Raw genomic sequence first — 21,963 nt, forward strand, 5'->3', positions numbered from 1 at the left:
TTCAGTGTCCTTTCCGAGGGATGGTTGCTTTTAATTTGTCAGAGACAGAGCTTCAGTTTCTTCACCAGCTATTCCTAAATGCAAAGGGTGCTGAGCCTCTCCTCCGGGACTCAGCATTTCAGGAAAAGCCAACCTGAAAAGGCCAGAGGACAGGCTCTAATGATCCATTCTTGCCCTGTCCTCATCCAGCCGATCTGGGTTTGAGACCTTCTTGGATTTGTCTGTAGCCCATCTTTGCTTTCATCTGGAGTTTAAAGTCTGACCTGGGGCACCTGGCTGGCTCAGTTGGTTAAGTGTCTGACTTCAGCTCAGGTCATGATCTCATGGTTTGTGGGTTTGAGCCCCACGACGGGTTCTGTGCTCACAGCTCAGGGCCTGGAGCCTGCTTTGTATTCTGTGTCTCCCTCTTTCTCTGTCCCTCCCCTGCTCTCTCTCTCTCTCTCAAAAATAAATAAGCATTAAAAAAAAAATAAAGTCTGACCTGAAGATACATAAAGGTATGTGTGTTTCTTGCCATTTACTTAAATTCAAAAGAAATAGTTCTATTTGCTTAAACTGTATCTGAAAGGATTTATAAGAAACACAAGCAGTTAATAACTTTGGTAGCCTGTGGGAAGGTAAGGTGGATATTTGGGAGAGAAACCTTGAGAGATTTTCATTGTGTACACTTATATATATTTCAAAAATTTGGAACTGTGCAAATATATAACCCATGCCCACACTAAATAGAATGATACAAAAATAAACAAAACAGTCGGGGAAATTTAACTGACAAGTAAACGCCAAGCTTTGCCAAAATTATCTCTGGAGAGATGCCCAAGAAGATGGTAGCCACAACTACAGTATATTGTGTGATTGCAGGAGTATATTTTTGTAGACCTATGCGTCTGTTAATAAAAATGTTATCTTTAAATATGTCTTCAAAGCGTGAACGTTTTACTTCGTTTTCCCTATTCCCAAGCCATTGACAGAGGTCCTGATTGTTGTCTAGTTTTGACTATAAAGGGTAAGTCCAATGCGAGAAATCTGGGAAGTGAGGTCTACTCTTTGCTGTAAAGTGACTATAGCTGTTTGTGACCATCTGTGACCCTGCCATTTGGACTCACACACTATAAGAATACACTTCTCCCCACATTGGCCCTGACCTCCTGCCAGGGCCCACTTTGTTTCCAACTACTGTATAGTCGGTGCCCTGCTAGCTCCTATCAATCTGCAGCTGAACCAAATTACCTAGAACTGTGGCTTCCCTATGTCCTTAAACGGCACGTGTCCTTTCTGTCAAGACCTGCATTATCTGATGTGATGTGCTATGGAGCATTCTCTTAGATATTGACCATATCCATCTTCCTTCCTTGCCTTAGAGCTAAATGGATTCTGTAATGGGAAACTGCCCACACCAAAATATAGTATTGTTTTGAGTGATGTTTATCGTGAATGTGCACTGTGTTATTGTCTTATCCAAGTTTCATAGTAAAAAATAAGGATAAATGTTACCATTGTTTTAGAGCCTAGAGGTTGATCTATGGCAATATTTGATTAAAAAAAAAAACAACCTTTTTTTTTCCCTTGGGACAGTGGAACTTTTTCTTCCCATAGGATATATTAGACAAACCTTTGCCACATATATCTGATAAAAGGTGAGCTTCTTTGCTTGAAATAGGTATTAGGAGCCTCCAAGTAGCTCTAAGGGATCCATCCATTGAACACAGTGTAAAAATCTTTGTTCTCAGAGGTAAACCTGAAACTGTGTTAATATCCTGAAAAATACTCTGTCTCTTCTCTGTTTTTCTAGCAGGAAGAAGTAAGTTGTGATGAGAGTGTTTAGCTCTGTCTGCTAAGTTCTTTGTGGGCTTTGTTTTTCCATGTTCATGATTTGTTCATGTATGTTTTTGGTAGTTATAATTCTTTGATTAAACATATGGGCTCTTGTATTGTGTTACTTAACCTTTCCGTGATTCTGTTTCCTCCTGAGTAAAATGGAGTCAAGCCACCTTCTTCCTAGATTCTTGTGTGAGTGAGATGAGGTCATTCGCTTAGAACTTAGCCTTGTGCCTCACACACCGTAAGTGCCCAGTGACTCTTACTAACCAACATTTGCTGAGATCCAAATTGTGCCAGGTATGCAAACCAGCTTCTCTCTTCCACATTGGCTTCTTTCCTGTGCTCTTTCAGAAGACAGTTCCTAGAAAGTATTGCTTCCTGAGAAATTGACATTTCATCAACTTTCTTTGATTCTTCTAATCTAGTAGTTCTTAGCAGGACAGGAGTACATCCGGGACCACCACCTTGAAGCCTTTTCAGAAAAACCCAAATCTATCTACATCTATAGAATCTAACTTCTTCCTGCCTCCTCCTCAATTTCCCTGGGGGTTCCAGACAGTCTTCACTTGGGGACAGGGATGGCATGTATTCATTGACAGCTGTCCCCTGCTCCACCCCGCTCCTCTAACTCCTCTTAAGAATCACTATGGTAGCAGGATTTCTCCAAGAAATAGGAATAGTTCATAAGAATAGTTTCTTCAGGGTCCAAGACCAAATGTTTTTTTGTAGTGTTTTGATTTCTTCTGAAACATCGTTGTATCGACGGAATACAATAAAATGAGAGCCATTCTCACCTATTAATTCGCTCAACAGTCTTCAAGAGTTGGTTCCCCTTTGGGTTAGGAACATGAGGATTAACCTGCCTGAGTCTGAATCTCAGCTTCCCCCTTAATAACCATATGACCAGGGGCAAGCTTTGAACCTTTCTCACCTTCAGTGAGGATAACCACCTTCATTCAGTGCTGTGGTGAGTCCTAAACGAGATGACTACGGTAGTGCATTTTCTGTTGCGGATCACACATAGTTAGTGGTTTTCAATGTTAATATTAGCTTATATTATTGCCATTGCTTCATCCAATATAACTGGCCCCAGGACTAGAGATAACCTTACTACCGTTGTCAACTCAGCGTTATCTACTCTGGTTAACAATTTTCAGATTTTAAATTTATGTTATCAAAGACTTTTATGCATAATGAACTAGTATTTAATTACTGTTATTTTAAACCAAATCATAGTGATAGAGAGATTAGGGAATACATTACAGGAAAATAAAATAAAAAATAAAATTTGAATATTTCACTAATAGGGTGAATGACATTCCTAATAAAAATATACTTTTCAGGGTTTTAAATGTCCTACAGGTTTCTTTCAAAGGGTATGGGGAAACCAGAACATTAGCATGAGTCATTTATCTTCATTAGGCTGTAATTAACCACACACTCTTTAATTAGTGGAAATGTGGCTTTATGTGGTAAAGGGGTAGAGATCAAATCTACTTGTCTCTGCTCAGACCACTTCCACTTTGTGGTGAAATGTAAGGTCAAATTATCCGTAATTTGAAGAAAAGACATTGTTGGTTTTATACACTAGTATGGTTAAAGTCTTCACTTAGTATGCAGGACATCAAGATAATACTGTCACAGAGTCAGCCCTGGAGGCACAAGGGATCTTTTGCTTCTTTAGTTAATAAACAATCATAAATTGATAGTCTAGAATGTTTCAAGTATTAAGTTGAGTGCTGAAACAAATGAAAGGTAAGTTGAACACAAATGCCCAGGTGGGCAAGGCTGAGGGAAGTGATGGGAACACCAAGGTGCTGAGAACAACAGGGAGTGGAACGGACCATGCCATTGCGGTGAGCGCATGCTCCATTCTGCAGGGGAGCAGGATACCGATTCCTGCTGATGTTGTCCAACGGGAATGCAGGTTGAAAAACAGCAGGTCTTTGGAATTTTCAGCAGATGCTAGAAATGAAGATTTTCATGCAAATATCTCCAATTTTAAAATGTTTGCAATTAATTTAGATTTTTAAAAAAGTTACATGAAAAAAAAAATACCGCATTTCAGTGAGCAGGATTCAGACTCTGGGAAGCAAATATGTGGTATCTGCATCCTCCTTCCCCCTACCTGTTGGTATTGAGCACCTCTGAAGCTCAGACCGGAGCTGTTTCCTTATCTCTACCTGCATTTCCTCCTTCTCTAGGTGTTCTCAGCTGATCCATGGCTATAAATAGCACTGTGTGCTGATGATTCCAAAACTTTCTAGCAGTGTAATTTTCCCTGAGCACCAAATGAATAAATCCAACTCTCTGCTGGGCATGTACTGGATGCCGAATAGACAACTATTCGGGGAATAGAGGGAAGAGTCCCTCTTCCCCTGCCCAAACCTGTTCTTCCCCCAATTTTCCTCCATTTATTTATGCCTCTACCATCCGTTCATTTGTTCAAGGCAAAATCTCGAAGTTGAGCTTGATGTGCCTCTTTCCCTTCATCTCTATATCTATCTCTACTCCTTTTGTTTTCTAATTGGTTCATCTCCACCACCATAGTTTCTCATCTAAAGTACAAGACCTTCTTAAATATCTTACCTTTCCACTTGGTACGTCATAATTCAGTATTAATGTGGACTTTTGTATTTGTAAACCATATGACATTACTCTCTTGCTCAAAACCTTGTAACCACTTTCAAATGCTTTTAGAATAAAGTCTGAACTCTAGACCAAATACAAAGCAATGTGGTCTCACTCCTGCCTACTCTTCCAACTCATCTTAAGTCACACCCTCTTCACTGTGAGGCTGCAGTGCCTCCAGCTTCTTTCCAGCCTAAAGACACCATGTTAGTCCTATCACAGAGAATTTTAGGATTTCTCACTCTTTCTACCTGGAGTGCTCTGTCCCTGGCTTTTGATGTGACTGGTTCCTGCTTACTATTCAGATCTCAGCTCACAGAACCCTGCTTGACTCTCCTCTACAGCAATTCATCCCATGCCCGCCTGGAGGCCCCCCTCACAATCTTAGTACACTGTAGGCAGTTTACAAAAACCCATTACTTTATTCATCTTTTAAAATAAGGTATTCTGTTTCCTTGAAAACATTTCAGGGAAGTACAGTATTAAGCATCTAATCAGCTTTTCATTATTTTACGCTACAAGACTCCTTGTTAATGATTGTGTGATAAAAGAAAAAGCAAAGTGAGAATTAAAAATAATTATATGCAGATTTTGGAGATTTAAAACCTATCAGTATAACTTATGATACTTTTCAAAAGAAAGTAATAATTATTCATAACCCACATTACACTAGGGAAGAAAACTTTAAAATTTACCCATCTATTCTTAAAAAAACAAAACAGGAAAAATAAACTTGTGTGAAGATGTTAATTATTTTTTCTTACCAACATAATTAGCCACAGATAATCAAAAATCCATAGTGAAAAAATAGAGTCCTGTAACTAAGAACATAAGAAATTTACATAATGCCTATCGTGACTTATAAGGAAACCTACCTATCTTCAACCTCCACATCTCTTGTTCACCTGTGCTTTCACTATAATTCAGTGAATAACTCTGTAACTCTGAGCCAAATACACAGACATCATTTCCAATGCTTTCCAGGAATAAGGCAAAAGCAAGCATGATTACAAATAGAATCATCTAGAAGTGGGAATCTCCATACTTCAAGGATAGATTTTCAGTGGTGTTCTTATTTAAAGTTTATGATCCCTCTTTAGAAACAAGGTAGGATACTCCTTTTTTTCCTTCTTCACCTAACTGACCCACTTGACTATAGTGAATGCTCCCTGTTCTAACATGCCTTGTTAATTTCATATGTGATGGACTGTAGACTTTATGTGTTTTTATCTTTAATGTCCCTGACCCTTCTGAGTGGGCAGGGTTGGAAAAGGTAGTTCTGGAGAATTCTTGTTTAACTTCAGTTGTTCAATATACTTCACAGAATAATCCATAAGTGTGTGAGAACATACTACTCAGAGCTCATACATGTGGTAACTAGTCACTGAGTAAGCATAAAAGTCAAGTAACCAACATATGTAATTTAAATAAGATTAAAATACCTACTCTTTGTATTGACTACATTTTTGAGGGCACATATGTTTAGTGCTACTACAATATACACAAAATATTTCTGAAGATTTATAGAAATTTTACATTTCTTGTTCTTTCATTGTCTTCATTTTGAAATAAAAATATTTCCATAACGAAGATTTATCCCCACTGGATATTATCAGTTTGATAACCCCTAATTGAATATTTTAACTTTTTACCATTTTGGTAGATTTTTCTATTCCAAAAGACTCTCCTAAAACAGTAATTTTCTACTTCACATTTAAAATAAAGCGCCAAATCAACAAAGAAATCTAAATCTATTTTTTCTTGATATCTAGTAAAGTCAAAGAAACATAGCATGTTGAAATTACTTTAACATTAAGCCATTAAGCTATAGGTCAGTGCTTTAGCTGAGTCAACATTGGTTCTTGCAAAACTGCAACCAGAGGGAAAGGTTTCTGTATTAAATGGATTTTCTCACTATTTGGGAAAGTTTCCAAATAATTATTGGTTTCCTGCATGATTTGCGCATATCAGCACCCAGAATGGAACAGAGAAAGCAATGGCTGTTGGTGTGAATTTGTTGCTACCTGAAGAGATTTAAAAACATTTTTTTATGTTTATTTATTTTTGAGACAGAGAGAACTGGGGAGGGGCAGAGTGAGAGGGAGACACTGAATCTGAAGCAGGCTCCAGGCTCTGAGCTGTCAGCCCAAAGCCTGGACATGGGGCTCAAACCCACGAACTGTGAGATCACATCCTGAGCCAAAGTCAGGCACTTAACCGACTGGGCCATCCAGGCGGGCCCAAGAGATTTTTAAATGTAGGTTTTTATACCTGGAAATATTATAAAATGTGTTGCTTTAATGTGCTTTATAGAATAACATAGAATCAGCATTCTAGGTTACTCAGTAACAAGTTTAGAAATATTCTTAAGATGTATTTTATGAGTTTAAATCTACTAAGTGATAAAAACTTTAGTGAGTATGGATACAAAGTTCTAAACAATAAGAGTTTTTTGTTTAGTAGCTGTTTACTCTTTTCTCCATGTTTCCACCTCTGTTTAACACTTACTTTGTTCTTTTTTTGTTACTTTTTGTTGCCATAATTTTGTTGGTAATCTCACTGAGGACATGGTCTGTCCTTCCTCAGAGAATAACCCAGTGCTTTGCTTGAAAGAGGCCAATGTTCATCAAGTGCCTGACTGCAGATTTTCTCAAAAGGACACACAAATGCAGGGAACGCTTGGGCATGGGCTAGCAGATGCAAAGTTGGTATGAAAATATACATATTTCTGAATCAAGATTAAGGAATTTATAGAAATTATATATTAATCTATAATCACTTAATCCCTTGCCTTTTCTATTCATGACCATTAAGTATGTATGTATATACGTATAATTATACAATGTGTGTGTATCCAGGACTATATAGTTGAAGAAAGGTGTTGCCATGTTTGACTTTTATTTCTAATTTAAAGAAACTGCTTTTTTGAATGCTTCTGTTTAAATAAAAGAAATAGTAGGTAATGGTGTTCTCTCTGTAGCATTCCATAATTTTTCGATCAGTTATCATAGTCCTTAGTTCTATATTCATAGTAATGTCTGTTTCATCCTCTTACTGGATGAAAAGCTGCATGAAGACAAAGACTGTGTGTTCTGTTCATCATTGTGTCCCCAATGCCTGTAAGAGTAGGTGCTTGCCACAGACGGAATGTCTGTATGCTCTCAAAATTCCTATGTTAAGGAGAGCTGGGTGCCTCAGTCAGTAAGCATCTGACTCTTGATTTTGGCTCAGGTCATGATCTCACAGTTTATGAGTTCGAGCTCTGCATCGAGCTCCACACTGATAGTGTGGAGCCTGCTTGGGATTCTCTCTCTTTCCCCCTCTCTCTGCCCCTCCCCACTCATACTTTCTCTCTCTCAAAATAAATAAACTTAAAAATTTTTTTTTCATATGTTGAACACTGATCCCCAAGTAATGATTTGTAGAGGTAGAACCTTTAGTATGTGATTAGGTCATGAGTATGAGTCCTCATGAATGGGATTAGTGCCCTTATAGAAAAGAGCCAGGAGGGCTACCTTGTTCTTTTCTACCTTGTTCTATGAATCCTGAAGCTAGCTCTCATCAGACACCAAATATTCCAGTGCTATGATTTTGGACTTCTCAGCCTCCAGAACTGTGAGAAATAAGTTTCTGTTATTTATAAGCCACCCGATTTATGGTATTCCCTTATAGCAGCCCCACTAAGTGCATGTACGTTTGTGTGCAGTACATGATTATTTTCCTTCTTTTGATGGCCATTTATTATATTCATATTCTTAGTTTGACCAAATGATAGGCCTGTGTTTAATGTAGTTGGTTCTTATTATCGTATTTGGCTTTATGTCCTATCGTAAACTAATAGATTTTAGAAAGTTCGTTCAATACTCATGATGTTGCTAAGTTTTATAATTTTATGGTTAACTTTGTTGATATTTTATAGCTAGTAGTTTCTAGATAGAATTATCAATAGTATATATATTTCTGTAAGTGCGACTTGGAAAATACACTTAATCTTTGTGGATTTTAAATTTGTGCCAAATAGCATTATTCTGCCTCAAAACTACAAAAATGAATTAATTTAACTTTTCAAGACAGACTCAGAGTCCAAATGAGTTTTAAGTGGAAGAGAGAAAATTAAGCTGGAATAACACTTATCTCGTTCTCACATTAAACTTTGGCTCTGCAGACGGTTTGTGATCATACATTATTAAATTCATTCCACCCACTGTGATCCACTCTGTACCACCAGATCCCAACTCTGCAGATATTACATAAGGAACAGGATAGCACTGCAGTGACCAAACATAAATCGAACACTCTTCAAAGCTGCCTACACACATCAGGAAGATTGCTGCCTCCTGCCTCTGGTGGACTCTCATGGAGCGTAACATGCTGTGTGCAGTATGGGAGCCATGCATACAAGCAAACAAAATTTGCTACCACACTCCCAATCCTCCTCCTCCTCGACTGCCTGTCATTCCACGAACTAGAAAGACACCTCATGGCTTTGGTAACACTGAATAGGGCTGGATTAGAAAAAGTACCTGGATGCTGGTCTTGCATTTATTCAACAAACATGTATTGATCACCTACTATGTGCCAGGTAGTGGTTTAGGTGACTGGATATATCAGACGAAGATCCCTATCTACCCTTGTGGAGTGGATGGACACATGAAGCAGAGATGGATACAATTACATAAAAATAAGTAGAGTAGAGGGGTGCCTGCATGGCTCAGTCATTTAAGCACCTGACTTCGACTCAGGGCATCATGTCCTGCTTCATGGTTCGAGCTCCGCACTGGGCTCTGTGCTGACAGCTCAGAGCCTGGAGCCTTCTTCAGATTCTCTGTCTCTCTCTCTCACTCTGCCCCTCCCCTGCTCATGTTGTGTGTATCAAAATTAAATGAATAAACATTAAAAACAATAAGTAGGGTAGATAATCAGCACTACAGAGAAAAGGAAGAGAAGGTGTGAGAGAGATCGGGGTGTCCGAGGAGGGGCAGAATGCTGCTGAGAGAGAAATTTCATTAAGAAAGTGAGAAATGAGCCCAGATTTGAAGAAAGGGAGGGCATTAGCTGAGAGTCAATTCCCTCATCAGCCATGCAACCTGGGACAAGCAACTAAAGGCTGTGAGTCTTGATTTCTTCATTTGTACAATGGACTATTGATCTAGATGATCTACACTAGTTCTTTTGAATTCTCAAATTCTATAAACTATGATTTAACTTATGCCAACATTACAGAATGGAAGCAATCCTCTAGTGTAAAGTGTCACATATGCTAAATGCTGTGAATGACACAGGACTTAAATGTTCATTGTGATAGCAATAATTTGGAAGTATCTCATTACACTCGCTCATTTTTCAACAAACGTATGTTAAGCACCTACCAGGTGCCAAGCACTACTATACAGTTGGGGTATTACAAAGCTCACGGTCTGATGAGGCAAGGGAGGCACGTTAGTTAGCAAAAAGGAACGCACATTAAACTGGAACAGAGGAGTCGTTTGGGACACACAGCGAATGGAAGGACCAACCGCAGTGAGTGGGAATGTCCATTTCTGTCAAGGGTTCCTGGTACACATTATCTTTTCCTTTTAATATTCTTTCAAAAAATTTAAAGTAGTTTATCTGTGTTTACCTAGTAAGTATGTTAAGGGAAATACTACTTATGTTTGGAAAGCTTCAGTTTCCATAGGAAAGTAAAAATTATAAGATGATGTTTAACAATGTTGAACAAATCTTAAATTGTGAAATTAAGGAGGACAAAGAGGCAACTTATAAAATGTTTACTCCCTTAGAGCTAAGGTAATGATATGGTTCTGTTAACAAATGAATTTGAAAAGATAACCACTGGTTTTCCACTGGTATTTGTGCTCCTTTTTCTATCTATCTATCTATCTATCTCTCTATCTATCTATCTATTTAAATTTTTTTTAATGTTTATTCATTTTTGAGAGACAGAGCATGAGCGGGGAAGAGAGAGGGAGACACAGAATCTGAAGCTGTCTCCAGGCTCCAAGCCGTCAGCACAGAGCCTGACGTGGGGCTCCAACTCACGAACCGTGAGATCATGACCCAAGCCGAAGTCGGATGCTCAACCAACTGAGCCACCCAGGCGCCCCTCCTTTTTCTATTTAAAAGTCAGGGTTTTGTTGTTGTTGTTGCTGCTGCTGTTATTATTTTTATTATTTTTTTCACAACTATTTATTTATTTATTTTAAATGTTTGTTTATTTTTGAGAGACAGTGAGAGACAAAGCACAAGCTGGGGAAGGACAGATACAGGGAGACACAGAATTCAAAGCAGGCTCCAGGCTCTGAGCTGTCAGCACAGAGCCTGATGCGGGGCTCACACTCAACGAACTGCAAGATCATGGCATGAGCTGAAGTCAGGCGCTTAACTGAGTGAGCCATCCAGGCGGCCCTCAACTTTTTATTTAAATTCCAGCTAATTATCATACATTGCAATATTAGTTTCAGGTATAGAATTTAATGATTCAACACTTCCATACAACACCTTATGTTCATCACAAGTGCCTTCCTTAATCCCCATCACCCATTTAGCCCATCCCCTCCACCCATAAAAACCAGTTTTCCATGATGGTTAGGAAGTAATAACCACAACGACAACAACTATTATCTAGCGGGAGCTTATTGTGTGCCAGGTTTAGTACTAAGCACTTTTCCATGTATTACCTAATTTAATTCTCACAAAACTTTTTGGAATCAGTGATCATGCCCAGTTTCCTAGATGTGATAACTGAGACTTGAAGAGATCAATTGTCCAAGTGCTAAAGCCAGTAAGTGGCATAATGGGTAAAACTCTTGAACTTGCCATCAGACCTTCTCTTGAACACCAGAGGCAGGAAGTGCTGGCTCTCTGACCTGGATAAGGTCAAACAGTTACATGTTCAGGATAACTGTACCTGCTTTGCTTTTCACATTGGTCAATGGGAAAAGGACCACAACATTTCTCTTCTGTCTTAAGACTTGTACTTTAAAAAGCATATTCATCATCTCTGAACTTCTACTAGTAATTGAAAGCCTACACAAAGAGTTTTTGGGCCTGACCCAAATATTTAAAAAATTTTACTTCTGTGTATTTTGGATTTCCATACAAAATCCTTCCCAAAGATCTCAAGTTTCAAAGGATTTGGAAGTTGTTTGACTAGGCACATTATGAAATGAGGAATATAATCCATTAGTTGAGAGGGTTATGGAGAAGGCATTAATGAGAACTGTCTCTTTCTGTACAAGTACTTGAGAAAATGGCCCTCTCCTATATTGAGAGCAGTGTATGACAGCCAATGTAATATCTTGACTGCTCATTTTTAGCAGACTTTATGGACAAGTGACATTTGCTTTCTTGTGTAACCAAATTGATTCAAGAAAAAAAAAAAAAGAATAAATTAGTATGCGTGCAATTTTATTTAAAGCTGTGTTTCCCCCCATGGGAATCTGGGAGACTTTTCATCACCAGAAAATTCTTTTCACTAGAAACACTTTGGACAGGGACCTACCCTTGCTGTTTTTTTTTTTTCCTGGTAATCTGACTTTTTTTAAAAAAAAAACCCAGATTAAGTTTTTTTGTGCCTATATCTCCAAAGAACCTTCTAAAACAAAATTGGCAGGAAGCCTTCAGAAAATTAATTAGGTAACTCTTATGCATGAGATTCAAGGATGTATTAAAGTGTTGAACATCTTTACCATTGCAGCCAAGGAGAATTTGAGGGTGATGAGCATTATTCCTCTGGGTGTTATTTAGGCCTGGAGAACTTAGAATACAAAAATCGATATATAATGAAAAATGGGAGATAGAAGAAGTATTTTTGCAGTAACATGAATCTTGAGCAATTTTCTATCCTTGAGAGAAGCATATACTGCTCTTCAGTCCAGTTCAGGAATCTGAGATTTAGATTCCTAATTTAATCATCTGACTGCAAAATTCATAGAAAATTCACAAGGATTTCAGCTCCCTTGAATCCTTTCTGGGCCAAGTTTGATTAATAACAGTTCCAAATGTGAAAAAATAATGTAGTATTTCAGCAAATAATGAAGGTTGCCTACTTCAGTGATTATCTACTTTGCTGTCTGCTTTACTTTTGTATTGTAAAAGACAATGGAAATTGTGGCAGACCACTGGAAGTGTTTCTCTGAAGGATTGAAGAATATGAAAGTTCCATCTGAGTACAATCATAAAGGAAAAAGAAAACTTTTTATTAAACAAAAGTAACGATGATGAATATTTAGAGCAATTTTAAAATAAATTCTGACTTATGGACCTAGCATCCCAATACTGTCCCAAATCACCTTTCAGTAACAACTTCCATAAGCAAAGTATAGGCCTATGAGTGTTATTACTTGAAAGCTGTGAGTAACTTTCTAAGAATAGGAATTTACAATTAAAATGAGGTGGACTACCAGGTCACTTAAAAAAGTTGGGTAGTGTATGCAAATGATCTGGATAATTCTGATCCCTGTGTAAGAAATTCCTTTGCACTAAATTTCAGCAGAATATATGGGTTGGAAAGGCAGGAGCCAACCAAGTTTTCCTTGCTGAGATAACTTGAGTCTTAGAGACTCCCCAGAGTAATTTTTAACATGTTAACACGTTTTAAAAACAATATTTGCATACTCTGGGTGCACTTTAGACTAAATGGTTTGTACATAGTTCATAATGTCACAGGAATTTAATAATTACTTGAAACCACAGCTAGAATTTATTTTATAGAGCGCTTCAAACTGCTATTGTTAATGACTAGGTATTCCTATTTTGGCTGCATTTAATTCTGTGATTAGATGTTAAAGGATGTTATCCCTCATTAGAAAATCTCTATGTGTAAACACCGTATAGTCTTTGGGAGACAGCCTGGATTCTACTATACACATTCAAGGAAACAGCTGAGTCAGCAGCTTGCATAGTAAAATTTATGATTATATAATTCCTTTTCATGGTCCAACATTGGAAAACTTAAAGCTGCGGGAAGCAAAGAGAACTGAAAGAGAGATGTCTAAAATAGCTAGACGTCATCAAATTCAGAATTCGATTTGTGTGGTCATAATATACATACAGGAAAATACTTCTAGCCAGACTAGCATTTGACCTTCGCCAACCATACTTTCCAACAGTGGATGCGGTTTTTGGAGGCTACGCTTTCGACCTTGAAGATGTAACTTAATGTTTTATGTCTCTTAGCAAACTTACAATACCTCTGGTCCTCAAACCGAGCTCATCTAAAATGAATATCTTGGTGTGTTTGAACTGTTAAAGTCTATAATTCTTATTTTAATTATTCAGCCTACAAGGGCAAAGAGAGAAGCTGCAAACTATCTTTTTCTTATTGCATAAGTCTGTCGGCTTTCTTAGTGCAGGATGTCCCTCGTCTGAAGCTGGGACTGAGGAAACAGCTGCATTCTACTGCAGCCTTAAATCCTGCTACAGCTCTCAAGCTTAGGATTCAGCTGAGCTGCAAAATATGCAGGGGCAACACATTGGTCTATGGGAACTAAAGCTTTGCCAGAGGAGATTGTCGTAAAGTGAGTTACTCTTTCCTGAACCTTAGCTTGTCCCACTTTCATTTTCACACGGTTTTTCTTAATGATTACTCGAACAGAATGACCTTCCATCGTGAGTTTTACTTCCTATTTCTCCCTCCTTTTGCTTACATTTAAATAAACTTTATGCCCTTCATTCTACTTGGAAGACACCAACTGTAGTAAAAAGCCCTGAACAAATTGCATCAGCCCCTTGCGGTTGGACATTCCTAAGCCATTCTGCTTTAATTGTCCTCAATTCTTTACTATAATGCAATAGCATTCAAAAACCAGAAAAGCATGTTCACCAGTTAACAGAAAGGAAAAGAAAAAAGCCAATGCAGCAGAGCTAAAATTAAGAAACACCAACCAAGCACCCCAACTCCAAGTAACTTGAAATTAATTTGACTTTCATATGAGAACCTGCGTTTTCTTACCTTGCATGTGAATAACTCTGTCATGATCTAGAGTATAGTTGTCTGAATGATGATCAGCCCAGCAGATTGAAATCAGCACCAGGAGAAGTAGACTCTTCATCATCTTTATAACCCAAAGAATCTTCTTCACTGTGAGAGCATCACATACAAAGAGGCTTGTGAGATTTGGAACCCTTTGGAGTGTTGCACTGCACAACTTATTACCGCCTTATCATCATAGAATGGGTCTGTAAAAATATTTAACCCAATCTGTTCAGAAAGTTACTGTAGCTGTCTTTGGGAGCTGAAGACTGCAGCTTTGAACAATTCCAGTTTCCCTTATGCAGCCAGAGTCCAAATAGTGTTTAACTCTATCTTTGCAGAATTGTAAATCTAGAGATGTAAATCAGTATTGTTTTGATATAGAGAGTTACAGTTAGTTACAAAAAGATATGGCAAGGATATAAAAAGACTTAAAAAATTATTTTGATCTCTGAATTTGAAGTATTACTTAACAAAACCACCATCTGACATAGCTGCCCTGCACGTGAGTATCACCGGGTCTAATTAGAAACTGAATCTTAAACCGGAGCGAATGAAAAATATTTGCATGAAACTTGACATCGTCATTCATTTTACATGTGGATTCCTAAGCAAGTTGGATTTGCTTGTTCTAAAGAAGAAGAAGAAGAAGAAGAAGAAGAAGAAGAAGAAGAAGAAGGAGAAACAAACAAAAATCCCTGATTAAGTAAAAGCAGCACATTTATTACAGATTCACTTACCATCTTAAACACTGCTTGGGTCGATGGTCAAGAGTTGAAGATTATGGACAAACTAGGTTAGAGTTGTGCATGGTACCACTGCAGTCATCCTGATTGATTTTTCATTCATTCCTCCCTAAAATGCTGACGCACCAACTTAGAGTGCCAGGTGGGGTCTCTGCAGTCAGCAGAGGCACGGCTGCAGGGAGCGTCCCTGCCAGCCTCCCAGGGCAATTATGCAAATGAAGGGCTGAGACGACAGCTAAGCACAGCCCTGGTCCTAAGTGAAAGAGGCAGAGCCCTCACTTGGCTGTTCTTTACTGCGAGACCAATTTGATCAAAGGGGACACAATGCCCCCAAACGTTGTCATTGGAAGGGCCAAAAAGTGACTCCAAGTGATACAAACCTTATGACCTTGGCAATAGCTGCCAGGGAAGAATTTGAGTGTAGCTCCTCTGTTTCCATGTGAAAGCCGAGGCAAATATTAACAAGGGCTTCCTTTTTTTTCCCATGCACATCGCAGCCTTAACAACACTTGGCTATTTTTAAAACTGAAATTGCACAGCACTGGCTTCTCACACTAATTTGTTTCTTCCAGGAAAGCCTGATTCCCTGGAATACTCATTACAGAGCGCTGAGTCTGTTCCTGGAGGTCCTTGCAGGCCTGCCTTGACTCCAGAGCCTGAAGACACACGAGACACAGGCGTCCCCGTCTCTCCTGGGACAGAAATCCCTCTGCGTTCTCCTAACACTGGGCATTGCTGTGGTGCCTGTGGCTTCAGTCTTTCATGTTAGCTTGAACCCTTTTCTTTCTCTTCCTTATGACACAGAAAGAAGACAGTGGATGAGCAAATGAAGAAACTTACTTTTCCAGGACACTGAGGGTATCACTTTTAAAATGTTATTTGATTTGCTCATCTTATTTTCTGAAGTTCACTTGACTGTGTCTCTGAGGGTTTTTTGGAAATGCTTGTTGTTGTTTTTTTTAATTTTAAAAATATTAATTTTTGAGAGAGCGAGACACACACAGAGCATGCGTGGGGCAGGGGTAGAGACAGAGGGAGACTGAATCTGAAGCAGGCTCCAGGCTCTGAGCTGTCGGCACAGAGCCCGATGTGGGGCACGAACCCATTAACTGTGAGATCATGACCTGAGCCAAAGTCGGACACTTAACCAACTGAGCCACCCAGATGCCCCAGAAATGATTACGTTTTTGAAGATACTGACTTTTGTCCATAGGAATATTATTAATAAATATTACCTCTTTTCAGCCCACACTGTACTTTGGGTGAATACACATAATAAAAGTGATCTTTTCGAATTTGGAATATAATGGGGACAATTCCATACTCAAGCATAAGACAGTGGGGAAACCAACACAAGAGGTATCATGGGCTCTCTGCCTGCTACAGGAATCAAAGGAGAGGGAAATGTGGGGCCACCTGGGTGGCTCAGGTGGTTAAGCATCAACTTTGGTTCAGGTCATGATCTCAAGGTTCGAGAGTTCAAGCCCCGCGTTAGGCTCCGTGCTGACAGCTCAGAGCCTGGAGCCTGCTTCACATACTGTGTCTCCCTCTCTCTCTGCCCCTCCCCCTCACTCACACTCTGTCTCTCTCCTTCAAAAATAAACAAACATTTAAAAAGTTTTTTTTTTTTTAAAGGAGAGGAAAATGTTGAAGAGGGAGTGGGAGGAAAGCATGTATAATTTCATCACTTAAAGAGCAGAAAAATTCTGAGGGATCAGATGAGCAGAAGCAGAGAATTTGCTATGTTAATTTCCACATTTGCGTGGTCATTTACAGCAGAATTTATACACACACACACACACACACACACATACACATGCACACTCTTACAGTTGTGCATCCTAGACCTACAGTCATCCTCATTTCTATTCACTTCTTCTTAAAGCATATTCCACACAAATTTGTGCATCTCCTTTAATTCCATACCAGAGAATTAGAAATTGTATCACTGGAGGTTCTTTCCATTGAATTAACATATTCATTGTCCAACAGCTCAATTTTAAAATGCAAACATCCCAGGTGGGGTGAGGGGTATAAATAATAATAACAATAATAATAATAACAACAGCAGTTCCTTTTACTTGAATGTCTACTATTTGCCAAGTGCTATGCTAAGCACGGTACCTACAATGCCTTGAGACTGTGAGACCAAAATTTCCATTTTTCCTGACACGGACAGTTACCTTGCTGAAGGTCACACATCTAGTAAGTTGTATTTGCTTTCAAGCAAAAGCAACCCCTACCCTGAGCTACGCTTGTTGCTCTGAAAGTGAAACTTGTTATTTGTTTTATTGCCTTTTTTATTTAGCCTCTTTAACTTGAACCTACCAAGCTCTTAAAACCTTAATCTGTGTTATATGTGAATATAAACTTTTTTTTCACAGCTTATAGATGAGAAGTCAGATGGCAGTTTTTGTAATATGACTGTGCCCTGCCTCACTTGTGATACCAACCTAGGGCCACAAACACTGCCTTGGTGCTCACGTGTGTACATACACACACACATACACACACACACACACACACACACACACACACACACACACACTGACACACACACCATCTTCATTTTAACAAGGATATGGCACATCATCAGTGATTTGTGATTCAAATAGAAGTGTGGGTCGGTGCACACTTTCAAGCACCCTCACTGGCGTTAACGCACTCCAGGCAGGATAGCGTGGGACTATGACATGCTAAGCTCCCCTAGAACAAACTTTAGGGCCACAGTGTTCAGGTGTCGAAGCCAACTGCACTGCGACGTGAGGTCCTAGGGTGCGGTCCTAGAGCACAAGGGCTGTGCCAGAGGCCTGCGTGCTGGTGCTCAGTGGAGAAGGATGCCTCGGAGGTAGCAGGCAGTCATGTGAGGGAATGAATTGAATCCTGCTTATTTGCATTTTGTAACAACATTTTCTCTGAATATCCAGGCGTGTTAGGTAAAAAGTTTCAGTTTTTGATATGAGTAAAATTTAGGAAATCTAGGGAACCTTTATACCACCACCTATTTACCAACCTTGAATTAGCACTCAGTTCACCTGCAGTGCACACCATTGACGTCTCTTTTTATAGCCGACCAAGCCTGGCTGCCTGATGCTGCAGCCATCTTCAAGATGTGTTCAAACAGAAATGCCTGTGTTCTTCGTCAAAGACATAGGATAGGGCTGTAATTTTCCAGTGCTGCTTTGGTGATAATTAAACCGCTATTCGGAAGTAAGATAGTGTGGTCAACATAGAAGTCTAGTAGTTTGATACAAGTATAGATATACCAATACCAGTAGTCTAATAGCGAAGTGGCCAATTGCTATTTCTTTTTTTAATTTTTTTATTTTTGAGACAGAGAGAGACAGAGCATGAACGGGGGAGGGTCAGAGAGAGAGGGAGACACAGAATCTGAAGCAGGCTCCAGGCTCTGAGCTGTCAGCAGAGAGCCTGACGCAGGGCTTGAACTCACGGAGCGTGAGATCATGACCTGAGCCGAAGTCGGATGCCCAACCAACTGAGCCACCCAGGCGCCCCGCCAATTGCTATTTCTTAAACACTGCTAAAATTTGTGTTACGATGGTGGCTACACTGTGACACAAGGTAACATATAGGCTTGTCAAATCACTCTGGTACACCTGAAGCTAATGTAACACTGTGTGTCAACTCTACTTCAGTTTAAGAAAATAACAAAAAATAAAATTACTGTATGAGGTAGTAGGTTAATAAAACTCAATGGAAGGCGTGGGTGCTGTTTTCTGTGCCTAGAGGCCTATGCCACACATTTCCTGAACCCATTTAATTATTACTTCTCAAAACAATGCAATTGAAGAATTGTGTTATTATACACATTTTACAGTTACAGAACCAGAGTCGGAGTGGTGGAGTCCCAAGCACATAAAACGAGAAACTGGGGATCTGGGCAGTCTGACCCAACCCCCCCCCCCCCCCCCCCAGCTCTGGCTTGCACTCTCCAGCACCACTCACGGCGTCTGTCCTTTGTGCCTTGAGAAAGACCTTCAACTCTCCCAGTCAGGTCTCCCAGATCTCTTACAGTTCACACAGGTTGGAATGCTGTCTTTCATCCCTTTCTCACTGGGTTATAGGAGTAGCACTTAATCACAGCCCTGTTTGCACAAGACATGTTTGAGTGCACAGTATGAATGCTTTTCTCACTGCACACCCAGCACCCAGAACCTCCCTGTGCCAAGAGGAAGAATGAATGGAAAATTGAATCTGGGAGAAATAGCTATGAGGACTAAAGCAGCTGAGACTGAGGAGAGCTTAATACTGTGTAAAGAGTTACACTTATTATTATATGAAGAATGGTAAAAGTTACTTCTTCTCCACTGAGAACTTAATGAAGTAAACCAGGTTTCAGGTTAGTACTTGAAACTTAGTTTAGAAATTACAAGAATCAATACAAAGGTTGCTAAAGATTGACTAAGAATCTCCTTTGACAGAATTACTTCGAAATAGATGGAATCTTTTCCTCTTTGGTATCTTTTAAGTCTGATCTAGTTACAGGCAGAAGAGGGTTTATGATCAGTGTTTCTTCAAACTTGGTCAGTGGTAAAACTTGGGCAATGAAAAAAAAAAAAAGAAAGAAAGAAAAACAAAAGAGAAGGGACTCCAAAAGTGTAATTTTTCATTAGGTAACGTTAATCCATTAAAAAATTAGTTCTTTTTTGAAGTAACCTTTTTTTTTCTTTTACCCTTTTGCTATTAGAATGGCCTTTATTTCATGGAATTAAGAGTTGTAGACTTCTCAAATTGTTTATTTTTTGTGTGTTGAGCAATTTTTTTTTTTTAAATAACCTTATGTCAGTTTCTCTGTTGTTTTACTGTTGTTGGTTGGCCTTGTTTTCTGCTTTTTAAAATTTTTTTTAATGTTTATTTATTTTTGACAGACAGAGAGACACAGAGTATGAGTGGGAGAGGGGTAGAGAGAGAGAGAGAGAGAGAGAGAGAGTGAGACAGGCCCCAGGCTCTGAGCTGTCAGCACAGAGCCTGACACAGGGCTCAAACTCACAAAACCATGAGATCATGACCTGAGCCGAAGTCAGATGCCTAACCGACTGAGCCACCCAGGCGCCCTTGTTTTCTGTTTTGACTCTACACATAGGTGCAATCCAGTAGTCAGACCTTTGACCCAGATGATGGCTAATGAATTGACCCTAATGATGCGTTCGATTTGTTCAGTGTGCAGAGGGACACTTGGATTTTTACCTAAGCCCTGAGATTCATTGCACACATGGGGGTAGTAGAATGCAGAACTGCTTGGAATATACCCATTGCTCAAGAGAAAAGCCATAATTGAAAAAAAAAAAAAGAAATCTTTGTTCAATGATACAACTCCCCTCAGGGAGTGAGTCTATATAAACTTCAAGTGAATGTGGCATTTTCGCCTGTCATCTTGCATTGTTATATGAAAGCACAAGCTGTTGGAGAAGCTAAAGAGCATTTATGATGCCCTGAATTAGACGGCCAGCCATGGTCACTTTCTAATCTGGTGGTGGTCGGTCTGTTGCTTCCTAGGATCCTCATGACTCTCAGAATAACTTGCGTCTTAAAATGTATTAGTTACTTCTTTTTCTTCCTCTGTAGTTTGAAATCACCTACTTTATTTCCAATTTTTCTCTACATTTTCCATCATTGTTTTATCTCTTCTTGTTTTTCCTCTCTACTTCTATTTCTCTATTCATTGAATATAAATCTTACCCTACCTCTCCACTCTTCTCTTCTTCCTATATTTTATTATATTTATCATATTATTCAATATTTGACACAATCATCTGATTTATCATACAAACCAGGGCATAGAATGTACAGGAAAACTATAATTACATGGAAAAACAGTAGCGTGTAAATTGGAGCTCTTCTAGGCAGATGGGGAGATAGGGTAGAAGGGTAAAAAAGGGAAGGCAGAATTTAGTTTCATTCCTTGCTTTGCCACTATCTAGTTATGTGACCCTGAGAGAAGTCATGCTTTGAAGGGGTCAAGTTTTTTATCCATCAATTGGAACAGCTGATGACAAATGTCAATGCTCTATGCACATTTTTATTATTGTTTTTATGTAATTTTTTTCCTACTGGAGAGATCAGGCCCTCCTCCAATCTACTTATATTGCATTTTAGGACTGTCCTCCTCAGCAAACAAATTCATGGATTTTTAAAGGGATGATATCAATAATACTTGTTTAAATAGCCAATTCAATTCACTTACTGCTTTTGGCTGGTTATTCTTTGCCAGCTCTCTCTGAGAGAATATTGATGGAGTTTGGGACAAACAAAGCAAATGCACTTTGATTAAGTGAAGGGATGCTTTTGTTGAATATCTAGGGGGTGTGGAGGAAGCAGTGCATACACAAATTAATAAGTTTAAGAACTTGTTTCTGAGTAACAGTCTGGCATTGCTGGATGAATAAATGAATGAAGCACATGTAGCAGGATTCTGATATGTCTAGGTCATAAACTATGTAAAACCCTAAACTGAAAGTAATACTTAAAAGTTGCAAACATGTCATTCAAAGTTTATTGGCATGCAATACCTTCCTTTGGAATTGTGTTATCTATCCCAGCTCATATTGAGGTTGGAGATGGATTTATAGATATAATATAGTATTTTATATTTATTTTACATCTTATTTGACTCATTTTTCTTCTATGAAAAGAGTAAGCAGAGTAAACTATGGCTCTCCAATGTTGTAGTGTGTCCTCTTCACCCAAGAATCTCTCCAAGTGGGTTAATACCACAGGACAGGTAGTTGTCAAAGTTCACTCACGTGACAGGAAGGAAAGAATGTACATTGT

General features: G+C 39.0%; 1 protein-coding gene across 2 annotated transcripts in view; it reads right to left on the reverse strand.

The window, feature by feature from the left end:
• HAPLN1 (hyaluronan and proteoglycan link protein 1) overlaps positions 1-21,963 on the reverse strand; it is a 72,695-nt gene that overhangs the window by 20,580 nt on the left and 30,152 nt on the right. Inside the window, exon 2 of one of the 2 annotated variants that reach the window (XM_042942898.1) lies at positions 14,405-14,533. In XM_042942898.1, the coding sequence (XP_042798832.1) occupies positions 14,405-14,507 (103 nt within the window). In that variant the 5' untranslated portion in view covers positions 14,508-14,533. Of the gene's footprint in view, positions 1-14,404; positions 14,550-21,963 lie in introns of those variants that run through there. The other variant, XM_042942905.1, reaches the window with a different exon arrangement.

This window comes from Panthera leo, chromosome A1 (genome assembly GCF_018350215.1).
Source record: "Panthera leo isolate Ple1 chromosome A1, P.leo_Ple1_pat1.1, whole genome shotgun sequence".
In the NCBI taxonomy this organism is placed as follows: domain Eukaryota; kingdom Metazoa; phylum Chordata; class Mammalia; order Carnivora; family Felidae; genus Panthera; species Panthera leo.